The 12,959-nt window shown below is 37.9% G+C and overlaps 1 protein-coding gene across 7 annotated transcripts in view; it reads left to right on the plus strand.

Annotated features, from left to right (window-relative positions):
- Nucleotides 1-12,959, plus strand: part of tcf12 (transcription factor 12) — a 345,614-nt gene that overhangs the window by 175,829 nt on the left and 156,826 nt on the right. For 6 of the 7 annotated variants that reach the window (XM_059952545.1, XM_059952550.1, XM_059952543.1 and 3 more), the window contains one exon: nt 9,600-9,664. In XM_059952545.1, coding sequence (XP_059808528.1) covers nt 9,600-9,664 — 65 coding nt within the window. Of the gene's footprint in view, nt 1-9,599; nt 9,665-10,282; nt 10,372-12,959 lie in introns of those variants that run through there. The other variant, XM_059952548.1, reaches the window with a different exon arrangement.

Consider the following 12,959-nt stretch of genomic DNA (forward strand, 5'->3'; position numbering starts at 1 on the left):
GTTGGTTAGAAGTTTAACATAAAAACAACTCTTTGATTTCCTAGAAGTATCAGCTGCTGTGTTAGAAAGCTAAGATTGACAAAAAGCTCCCTGGACAGTCAATATCCATGATATTGGCAGAGTTTGTCTTCTGCACATTGGTTGTTTGAAAAAGTGTTTTTGTTTTTTTTTGTGAAATCTGTTGTACTTTCCCTGAAGATATATGCCAAAAAATGAATCTCAAGTAGTATATGGTAATATATATGTACTTTGTTAGCAAAGTTGCCTTGAACTTCTAAACTTTTGAGTGGTGTGTTCAAGTTAAATTAAAATTTCAGTTCCTTGGTGGATAGAATTCTTTTAATGTCTTATATCTTTGGTTTAAAAAGACTATTCAAACAGTGCAAAGGTTAGGAACAAAGTTTTCCGAAGTATGAAAATCAAGAAGCATTGCCCTTTCAAGAAACACATTCTATGTGCTGAATGTAAATGCCATTTGAAGAAATTTGACTTAAAAGTTCAGAATCTCCATCTGGTATATGTACTCAATACATTGCAGAAATAGAACTCAATTATCACTCAAGAATTTGCTGAAAAATGTAATGATTTTTCAGTTGTTGAAAGGAAATGACCTTATCCAGGGGTTGTGGTGGCTATTTTGAAGTAATTTCTGGGTTCCAAATTAATGAGTATCCTTTGGGAGGACATATGCTGTGAGACAGCGCAATAGATAAAATGTTTGCATTCTTCCAAAATTATACTGTCATCTGATAAATCCAAATTTACTTTGCATTTTACAAACTCTTAAACTGCATCACAAATTTCACTTGCAATGATATAGTTGCATATAGTCTTTCACTTTTCAAGGAAGAATGGTTATACCTTTTCATATCCTTTTTAAAGATTAATTTCCCATTTGTGACTTGCCTGTTGACAACTAATCAAAAGGTGCTAAATCAGTTATAGAGTACAACTTCTCACAACACAAATAATTATGCCTACCTTGATAGTAAATCTTATTCCATATGAGAAATTTAAAAATACTTGGTCTTTTTCAGCTTTTGAACCAAAAATGGGGAACGTTAAAATTCGGTTCTTCATTTCAACTGACTGAAATTCTGGTGAAGTAATTTTTGTTCTGATTTGCATTGAATAGCAGATTCTTCATTGTGGTTGTGCAACTAAAATAACCTCCTTCAACCTGTATTTTAAACCAGTGCTTTTGGTTTCAATGAATTATGTTGCACTCTGTTTAGTTAAAGGGAAAGGAATTGACCTATTCCAGGCCTCATTGAAAGGAATTCATGTAATGGTTTGGCTTACCCTCCTGATTTGTTTTCTTTATGTGAACAAGCATCTGGAATCTATTTATGTTATCTTATGGATATGTCCTTAACCCCTTGCTATTTCTCACTGATGTGACCCTTGCCTGTGTTATTTGAAAACACCAGCAAGTTCCACCAGTTTGTTGATGGTACTCAGTTCTTTCAACACCCTTACTTCTTTTGATTTCTAGCTTTGGTTGAACTGTACTGTTGCCATAAAACAACAAATGTCATAACATAAGTCATAATAATTAGTCTAATTTGATATACTGGTTCCCTATTGCTTTTAAAATCTGTCCCTTGCTGCTTTTAAATGTACTTTGCTGAATTTTGAATTCAATAAAGTCAATTCAATTCAGTTTTCAAACTACACAATTTTTTAAAATTTATCACTCTCAATATTCTCCACAGTTTCCGCCATCTTTGATGGGATCCCACTACCAAACACACCTTTACCTCACCCCAACTGTCTGCTTTCCATAGGGTTCGCACCCTCCGTAATTCCCTTGACCATTTGTCCCACTAATTTACCTTCTGGCACTTAACCTTGCAAGCAGATGAAGTGCTACATCTGCTCATTCACCTCCTCGCTTGCCTTCATTCAGAGCCCCAAACAGTCCTTTCAGGTGAAGCATTACTTCAGCTGCAAATCTGTTGGGGTTGTTTATTGTATCTAGTGCTCCTGATGTGGGCCTCCCCTACTTTGGTGAGACCCAGTGTAGACTGGGGAATTGCCATGATGAGCATCTTTACTCTATCCACACACAAAAAAAAACAGGATTTCCCAGTGGCCAACCATTTTAATTCCAATCCCCATTCCCATTCCAACATATCTCTACATAGCCTCTGATACTGCCATGATGAGGTCACTCTAAGGTTGGAGGAGCAACACTTCATATTCCATCTGGGTAGCCCCTAAACTGATGGCATGAACATTGATTTCTCTAACTTCCAGTAATATTTTGCTCTCCCTTTTCCCTCTTCTTCCATTCCCCAATCTGGCTTCCCTTTTACCTCTTCTCTTCTCCAGACCTAGCTATCACCTCCCCCTTGTGCCCTTTTTCCTTCCCTTTCTCCCTTGGTCAACTCTACTCTCCTGTAGATTCCTTCTTCAGCCGTTTCCCACCTATCAACTCCCAGCTTTTTACTTCATCCCCCTCCCACACCTTATTCTGGCTTCTTCTCCCTTCTTTTCCAGTCCTAATGTAGGGTCTCTGTGCATTTTCATTCCATTGATGCTGTCTGATCTGCTGAGTTCCAACATTTTGTATGTGTTACTCTTGATATTTGTTGGATTAGCACAGTACTTGGTTATCCACAGCTGCCCTATTGCCAAATCTCAACTGGAATCCCTCATAATCATTGCCTGTTACTTATGCAGTTTGCTTTTGATGGCAGTTTTAAAAAACTGCAATAACATTGTACACAATAAAGTCCAACAGCTACAGGGACAGTGCCAATAGACTACAAGGCGCAAGAACATAAGGTAGCTTTGTGAGGTTAAGAGTCTAATTTCGGTAGTATGGAACCAATCAATTGTCAAATAACATTGGCCCTTGAGCCTGGTGTTACATACTTCGAGGCTTTTGTATCTTCTGTCTGGCGGGAGATGGGATAAGAGAGAATATCTGGGATGGTTGGGGTCTTTGATTATGTTGGCTGGTTTACTGAGGATGGAGAGGCTTCTGTGCTGTGCTGAGCTGTGTCTATAACTCTTCTCAGTTTCTTGTAGTATATTGCAAGAGCAGTTACCATACCAAGCTGTGATGTGTCCAGGTAGGATGCTTTTTGTAATGCATTAATAAAAATTGGCAAGTCAACAGGGACGTGCCAGATTTCTTCATCCTCCTAAAGTTGTGACGGAGCTCGTGAGCTTTCTTGGCTGTGACATCTTTGTGGATGGACCAAGGCAGGCAAATGAGAAATTGTTTGGCACAGCTTTCTGCTATATGTGTATTGGAATTGAGATTGGGTGGTTTGGAATATGTGCTTTATGGTATATACTGATAACTAAAGTTGCTAGAAAAGTTCACAGTACATTTATTATTAAAGTATGTATACATTATACAACTTTGAGATTAATCTCCTTATAGGTACCCACAAGACAAGAATTCCAAAAGAATCCATTTTTAAAAAAGACCAACAGACACCCAATGTGCAGAGAGAGAAAAAAAAACATAAATGTACAAACAATAAAAGCAAGCAATGGCATTCAGAAAAAAAGAGAGTCCATAGACATGAAATCAGGAGCAGCTGGAGAAGGCCCACAGCCACAGCCTCAGTTCATCATACAGCAGAGTAAAATGTTGTGGAGCTCACAGACACAAAGCCTCGAGCAGCTGGAGCAGGCCCACAGCCTCAGTACCAAGAGCGGACAAACATTACAAAGCAGCAAGCAGAACTGGCCCAACCTTTGCCTTCGTTCTTGATACCCTGCCCTTTTCAATTTGTCCGACCTGGCATTTTTATCACCCAAATATCGGGTCATTCCTCACTCTAAGATGTGGGCCCAGTTGCTTCGATGTGCTCTGGGAATGATCCCTGCCACCACATTCTGGCCTGACGACCTTTCCAAATTGGCCCAGTGCTTAGATCGATCAGATCTCACTCTTGGTTTAGGCAGACAGACTTTGTAACTCCTTTACTTTGTGTGTCAGATTCTGCCTCGAGTGTGTCTTGACCTTGCTTTGACCAGTTCTCCTTGAACATGCCTTGACCTTGCTCCTTTACGTCACACTCGCACTCCTTAACCCTCGAGTTAGCCTCGCCTTTGCTCACCTCTTCAGTGTTTGCTGTGATCGTTTACCATAATTTTTTTTAAACAGAGGAAGTGTTATTAATAATGCATTAGTTGTATTTCTTGCTTTGGAAACCACCAGGAAGATGCCTTTTATGCCATCACAGAAATTTACACGTGCTGTCTATATACTACTAAAATTCTCATGCGCTGTCTGTTTGTGACCTTCAATTAGCTCAAATGGTGCATCGCAGTGGCACTTTGAAGACTAAATCGACCTAAAATGTGCTAATGTATAGAATGCATACGAAGTTCAGGGTTACAAATTCGTATAAAATTGCTCACTCGTCAATCAACAGGCCCCGCTTTCCATAACCTGAGCCAATTCCACCTTTCATGGAAACTGCGACATGACACATGTGCATGGCCAGCCTCAGCAGCGCCTCACGATGCTCACAGCAGCGACACCAACCGCAGCAAAAGGGCAGGGCTATCACGTCCATTTAGGAAAGTGCCAACCACATCAAGAAAAATCAGCATCCTGGAGGCTTTGGTGTTACTGCTTTGTATCTTCTGCTTCAAAAATGACATTGTCATGATCCCGAGAATTATTCTCAATTTATCAGAGGGGGAAGATGTCCCTCTTCAGCGGAGCCAGTTCGCAATACAGTCATGCTTTGCTATGACTGTACATAAGGCACAAGGCCAGACCATGGAGAATGTGTTGAATTATCTGGAGAAACCGCTATTCCAGCGTGGTTAGCTCTATGTGACTTTAAGTCGGGGAAAAAGAAATGAAAACATTAGAGTATTCTTGAAGGGTGGCAGATCAACCAAAAATGTCATGAAAAGTGTCCTTCCTTAAACCAGGATGAGCTATATTTGTCTTGCTACATGTCTTTCTTCTTTAATAAACTGAGTTTTTCTTACTTAATTTCCAAAGCATATCACATCAGACTGCACTACCTTTCTCTCAAAGGTATACATTAAATATGAACTGGCAAAACTTGGCAGGCTGTGCCAGACATGGCATTCAAGCTTCCAGTCAGGATGGGAATTTGGGCAACAAGCTGTAATCTAGTTTCCTAGGGGTGATGTGGCCTGGATGCTAAGCTGCTATATTTATTTGAAGTTAAGGCAACTAAAGTTGCACGTACAATAAACTTCTAAACAATTTTTTGAGTTATTTTGGAGTTCAAGAGCCTGACCATTTTCCACTTTGTTACAGAGTTGGTTTGGAATTGGTCATCATATAGCAAACCCATTGATATAATTATTTTCAGCCATTCCCATCAGTGCATAAGCAGAGTAGGGAAAAGAACAGTACTAAGGTTTAAAACAGAAAATTATAACCTATTTGAAGAGATGTGAAATATAATCAAGACTTTAATTAAATAATTCTAGCCTTATTGATGGTAAATCTATATCAATGGGTTGTAGTTTCTGGGAGGTAAGACTGGTTTTATAAGGAATAATGAGGAACATAAAAGTAAACTCATGTGGATAGCAATAAAAACAATCAAGCTTAGTCTGTGGATTTCCCAATTGTGGGAAGGAAGCAAATGAAGAAATTGCAGAAAAATTAAAGAAGTGGTATTTTTTTTCTAAAGCTAAGGAGATTTCGTTTGCCCCATTTGTTAATTGTGTACTGGAATTGTGTAGAGGAAGTTAAAGTGAATAATGTTTAAGAACTCCTGAGATATATAAAAGACTCAGTAGGAAGTGCAGGAAAAATCTATTCTGCATAAAGACAAGCAGACTAAGGACTCATGAGACTTCTTGAAATGCTTCTCTGAGCATTTAAAATAGACAAGGGGAGTATGTTAAATAAGCTAATCAAATTCGGAGGATAAATCTCACAGTCTAGATGGATTTCATCCACACATTTTAAAAGAATCTATCAAAGAGATAGAAGCATTATTGTGCAGATTTTAAAAAATTGTTAGAAGAAAGGAATGGTCCCAGAAGAATAGAAGATTTTTGTATTTAAGTTGTGGTAGGTCCAATGAATTATTAACCAATTAATGTTACTTTAGTGGTAGAACAAATGCCAGAATTCTTATTCAAGTAAAGAATAGAGGTCTACCTGCAAACAAAGTATAATAACAAATTGTTAGCATAGATTCAAATGAAAAACACTGTTGACTTTTATGAGGAGATGAAATAAAGATGCCGGTAAAGCCGTAAATATTTTTCTAGAGCAATACAGAATGTTGGAGGAACTCAGCAGGTCAGGCAGCATCTATGGAAATGAATAAACAATTGATGTTTCAGGTCAAGGCCCCTTTATTGAGACTAAAGGAAAGGTGAAGTTGCCAGAATGTGGGAGGGGAAGGAGGACATGCCGGAAGGTAGTGGGTGAGGCCAGGTGGGTGGGGGAGGGGGGATGAAGTAAGAAATTTGGGAGGTGATAGGTGGAAAAGGTAAAGGGCTAGGGAAGGAAGAATCTAATAAGAAAGGAGAGTAGACCATGGGAGAAAAGGAAAGAAGAGGGGAAGAAGGTGATAAGCAGGTGATGCGAAGAGGTAAGACCAGAGTAGGGAATTGAAGAAGGGGAGGGGAAAAAAAACTGGAAGTGGGAAATTGATGTTCATGCCATCAGATTGGAGGCTACCTAGACATGGAATATGAGGTGTTTTTTTTTCTCAATTTTCACAAAGCCTTCAGTAAGGTATTCTAATTTTCATTTGATTAAAGTTGGAGAATATTGAGTCAAGTCACATAACAGAATGGTTGCTGGGTGATTTGGATAGAGTAGGAGTGAGGAATGTCTATGGACAGTGGAAGAAGGAAATTTAGCAGATTGCTTCAAGCATCATAATCACAAGCAATTCTGCTAATGCTAGAAATCCAGACCCCCCCCACCCCCCCCCCCCCACACACACACACACACACACACACACACACACACATGCACACGCACACACACGATACTAGAGGAACTCAGCAAGTCAGGCAGCATCTATGGAAATGAATAAACAATTGGTCTTTTGGGCCAAGAGCCTTGAGCCTTCATCAGAAAAGGAAAGGGGAAGATGCAAGAATAAAAATGTGAGGTGAGTTGAAGGAGGATAAGCTAGAAAGGTGAAGCCAGGTAGGTGGGAATGTTAAAGGGCTGGAGAAGGAGGAATCTGATAGGAAAAGAGAGTGGATCAACAATGCAAGGATCAACAATTTGGACTCAAATGTTAAATCTAAATCTAATCTAAGAATAAAAGAAGGCAAAATGAATTTGGGTAAAAGGACAAATGATTAGCAAATGAAAGTGAATACTGATAAATATAGGGTAATAGATTTTGTTAGAATAGAAAGGTCATTCATACTTGGAAAGATGACAGCTTTGGAGGGATGAAGTGCTCCAGTACATAGTTACACCAATTAATAATAGTTGTACCACAATCTGATAAGGATATTACATTTGAAAATGCAAAGCAGATACTGATGTTTATTTCTAGAGGAATAGAATTGAAAAGTAGGTAAGTGTGGGAAAATGTATCAAAATGCAGTGACGATATTAAAAGTACAAAAGCATAATATGGCTTGGAAAAAGCCATTTAGTTCTTCAATTGCATGCCTGTTCCATTGTCCTGTGTAACCATGTGACTTACTCTCTCATGCCTGTCCAGTGCTGTTTGGTTCTTTTGTCATTTACTTGGACTGGGTAGTAATTTATAGTGACCATTTTATTTGAATAGTCCATCTCAGTATCTGGAACAAATGTTCCATTAAAATATTGTTTTAATTGATTCTATTAGAGGAATATAAATTATTCAGATCTAGAAACAGTTGATGTAGAAAAATTGTTTCAGGGCAATGGTATTATGAATTTGGTTTCAGTGACATTAATTTGAATTCTATATGCCTTTGCTTTTCAATTTTGAATTGGAGCTCTTATACTTGGCTGGCTAAGATAGTATTAAAAGATATGTGTCACTTTGTACACAGTTTACAGAAAAGTTTTTGATTTTAGTTATTGGGACTGTTTCAAATTATGTAATCTGCTAATTTAGTTTGTTTTTGTGCTTTGCAGCTCTTAAGCCAGATTGCTTTCCTAGAGAATTTTTGAAACATATTTCAGATTATGCAGGAAATGATATATATGTATGAGGATTGTGTCATAACTGTTTCTTGCATTCATAATGAGAAAATAAGAGGGGAGAAATGTATGAAATATTGGTGATATTTTTTCCAATTATGTTTCTATGAATTAGAAAAGCAAAGAAGTATGTTACCAGCCCATGTTTATAATCATTCCTTCTGTTTTTCCTTTTCCTATCCTTTAGCAGTCTCTATATTTTGAACAGCTGAGCTAAGATTTTTTTTGGTTGGCCCTGGGTTGAATGGCAAATTCTGGACTGGAAATTTCAATGATTCACCCTACTATATAAAAAAAAAAGCATTATTTCTGGAGGAAAGAAAAATCCTTCGACCTTTACCCAGCCTCTAGTTTTTACAGTCAGAACCTTCCACCTTCCTGTTCCAAGATCTTACATGCATTGCCATCTTTACCCATGGCTTTATTTGCTTTAACTCCTGCTACTAACAAATTGTATCACCATTATAGGTTCAAACCATTGTGGCTATTTTTTTTATCACTAGGGCACCTTTTTACAGAAACAGCTGTTCAAAATATTGAAAACTGGTCAAGTTCACAAATTTAAATTTTTTTAAATTCTGTACCTTATGTACCTGTGTGTATGTGTGTTTGCATAGCCTGTAAAAGCTGATTTAACTTTGAGGATTTGCACCTTTGAATTTATAGGTTTGTTGGTATGTGCTTTGCAACCTTAGTGCACTTCACATTTGTGGAAACCACTCCTGTTAAGCATTCATTTTCTACTAGTCCTTAATCTTTTGTGATAAGTTCAAAACTTCAAATAAAGAAATAAAAATAGGCAGTTACTTTTTTTTAATGACGTGCATCTCTTCCAGACTTTTTTGCCCAAAATCTAAAAAAACGTTTGTTACCATTCTAGTTATTCCTCAGTGTTACTTTTGTAGGAACAATCATTAAATATTTGATTTTGATTTGATTTTTTAATGCCTTGAGCCCAGCTAAATATCCTATGTAGATTTCATCCGGTATACAAGCTTTACGTACCACCTCTTGTTCTTCTAAAATACAACAGTATAGATCCATTTACTTAACATTTCTTCAGAAGTCAACTTTTTCAACTCAAGAATAAATCCAGTGAATCTTAATTTTGTTAATTCTAAGATTGGTATATCTTACCCCAAGGCTGATGAAAACTGTGTATACTCCAAGTATGTTCTCGTCAAAGATGTAAGGAATTGCAGCAAAACTTCCTTGTTCTAATACTCTGACCCCTTGTCAGATAAGCCACTATTTCATTCTGAATCTTTCTGATTGCTAACAGTACTTATATGCTAAATTTCTCAGTGGTATGAAGATGCCCAAATCTCTTTGTGCCATCATTTAATTTAGCGTTATTGATCAGTGATGTGCCATTCTGAGCACCTAAAAGATGTTTGTGTGTCTCCTCTAATTTGCAGCACAAGATGATCTTGTATACTAATTGACTTCTATTTGCTTCTAGGAAAAGTTTCAGAGAGAGGATCCCTTCCGCCTTACAGTCGAGATCCAGGCCTACCAGTATGTCAAGTAAGTTTATGCTCTTCATTATTTCCTAAAGTGTTTTGACAGCACTTTTGGGAAGCACTCTGCATGTAATTCTGAACAATGCACAGTTAATGTTTTGTCCTTATTTAGATCACAACTGCATGTGAGAATTTATTTTGATTTTTTTGTATATTTTATCATTTCTGTCCTTCCTATACCCATGACAGAGAGCCATCATATAGGAATTTGGTGATTTATCAATCTTCAACTTCACTGTCAACATTTAGATAATTTGTCTCAAAGTTTTTGAAAGTATGCATTTAATAATTCCTGATAAAATATTTAAGTTGTTACTATGCATTTCAAGGTATCTGATTGTTGTATATTCCGAACTATAACTTACAGCTTTTATCTACTCTTGATTTAAATTGTGATAAATTTTAGTGACTTTCATTACTTGGCTATTTCTATAATTATCTGGCTAATGAAATCTTGCGAATGCTTAAATATAAATGATAATATAAATAAAATCTATATCTGCCCTTTTGGAGTATCATAGCAGTGGAACACTTGCACTTTTAGAATTCCTTCATTTTGTCAAGGAGAGGAATGTCATTTGTATTAATTTGTGGACTCCATGTTGCCATATATATCTTTTATTGCCAGGAGAACAATGAATTAGGGCAAGGCCAGTTTTACTAGACTGAGAAGTGATGTCACAAAAGTGGACTGGAAACAGCTACTGGAAGGTAACTTGGTCTCAGAGTAATGGCATATTTAAAAAGGAGATTCACGGCATTCTGGGTAAATATGCTCCACAAAGAAAAAGAGAGACACTCACAAGTAAAGCGCCCCAGATGACAACGTGTTTGGATAGGGCAAAAAAAGGAAAGCGTAAATCAGACATGAACAGTTTAATACTCTAGTACTAGAAGAGTATCAAAATGAAAGTGCAAGTTTCAAAGTAAATTTATTTTTATAGTACATATATATCACCGTATACTACCCTGAGATTCATTTTCTTGCAGGCATTCGCAGTAGAACAAAGAAATACAATAGAAACAATGAAGAATTACAAAGACTGCCAAACAACCAATGTTTATAAGAAAACAAACTGCAAACACAGAATAAATAAACAAATGAATAATACAGAGGACATGAATTGTAGAGTCCTTGAAAGTGAGTCCATAAGTTGTGGAATTAGTTCTGTGTTGAGCTGAGTGAAGTTATCCACACTGGTTCCAGAAGCCTGATAGTTGAAGGACAGTAACTGTTCCTGAAGCTGGTGGTGTGGGATTGAAGGCTCCTGTGCCTCTTTCCCTATGGCAGCAGGGAGAAGAGAGCATAGCATGAATTGATGGATTCTACTTTCTCATGGCAGAACTTGTAAATGTACTCTGCAGTGGGGAGGACTCTTCCTGTGACAGACTGGGCTGTATCCACCACTTTTTATAGGGTTTCTGTTTTTGGGCATTGGTGTTTCAACATCAGATCATGATGCAACCAGTCAGGATGCTCTCCATAGTGCATCTGTAGAAGTTTGCCAAGTTTTAGATGACATGCCAAATCTGTGCAAATTGGAGGTGCTGCCATGCCTTCTTTGAAATGGCACTGTGTGCTGGTTCCAGGACAGATCCTCTGAAATGTTAACAGCAAGGAATTTAAGGTTACTGACTCTCTCCACCTTTGAATCTCTAATAAAGACTGGCTCATCGAGTCATAGAAAAGCCCAGCACAGAAACAGGCCCTTCAGTCCATCTAGTCTCGCTGAACCATTTAAACTGCCTAGTTCCATCAACCTTCACTGGGACCAGAGTTCTCCATAACACTATCATCCATGTACCTATCCAAACTTCTCTTAAACTTTGAAATTGATCTCACATCTCGCATGCACCATTTGTGCATTTGCATACACTCGTGACCCTCTGAGTGAAAAAGTTTCCCCTCATGTTCCCCTTAAACTTTATATCTTTCCTCCTTAACCCCTGACCTCTAGTTGTAATTCTACTCAACCTCAATGGAAAAACTTTGCTTGCATTTACTCTATTTATCCCTTCATAATTTTGTGTACCACCTTCAAATCTCCCCTCTGTCTTCTATGTTCCAAGGAGTAAAGTTCTAACCTATTCAGTTTTTCCTTATAACTCAGTCCCAGCGACATTGGGACCTAGTCAAATGCCTTGCTAAGGTCCATGTAGACAGCCTTGCCTTCATCAACTTTCTTGGTAACTTCCGTGAAAAACTATAATGGTTAGACACGACTTGCCACACAAGAAGCCATGTTGATTATTCTTAAAGCAGTCCAGGTCTATCCAAATACTTGTATATCCGGTCCCTTAACAAGTTTCCCACTACTGCCATCAGGCTTACTGGCCTATTATTTGCTGGTTTATTTTTAGGGCCTTTCTTAACAGGGGTTCATCAGCTAGCCTCCAATCCTCTGGTACCTCACCTGTCGCTAACAATGATTTAAGTATCTCTGCTAGGGCCCCTGCAATTTCTACACTTGTCTCCCACAGGACTGAGGGAACACCCTAACAGGCCCTGGGAATTTATCCACTTTAAGACAGCAAACACCTCCTCTGTCATCTGTATAGGGTCTGTGAAGTCAATGCCGCTTTGCCTCGCATCTATAGACTCTGCCTGTCTCCTGAGTAAATACAGATGCAAAGAATTAACTTAAAATTCCCCCCATCTCTTTATGCTCCATGTGTGGATTACCATTCTGATCTTCCAATTTTGTTTCTTGTAATCCTTTTTGCTCTTAACATATCTGTAGAATCCCTTGCAATTCTCCTTCATCTTGTCTGCTAGGGCAACGTTATAGCTACTTTTAGCTTTCCTGATTTCTTTTTTTAAGTGTTCTCTTGCATTTCTTATGCTCCATAAGCACCTCTTTTTTATTCTTAACCTGGGCCTTAATATCTCTTAAAAACCAAGGTTTCCTAAACCTGCTATCTTTACCTTTTATTCCAACAGGCACAAGCTCTCAACATTTCGCTTTTGAAGGTTTCCCATTTACCAGGTACACCTTTGCTAGAAAACAGCCTGTCCCAATCCACACTTGCCAGATCCTTTATGATACCATCAAAATTGAGCTTTCTCCAATTTAGAATCTCAACCTGTGGCCAGACCTATCTTTTTCTTTATCTACTTTGAAACTAATGGCATTATGATCACTAGATGCAAAGTGTTCCCATACATAAACTTCTGTCATTTTTCTTTTATCTTTCCCCAATAGTAGGTCAAGTATAGTACACTCTCTCATTGGGACTTCTATGTACTGATTAAGAAAACTTTCTTGAACACATTTGCCTAACTCTATCCTGTCTATAGT

The sequence above is a fragment of the Hypanus sabinus genome, chromosome 28 (genome assembly GCF_030144855.1).
Source record: "Hypanus sabinus isolate sHypSab1 chromosome 28, sHypSab1.hap1, whole genome shotgun sequence".
Lineage (NCBI taxonomy): Eukaryota > Metazoa > Chordata > Chondrichthyes > Myliobatiformes > Dasyatidae > Hypanus > Hypanus sabinus.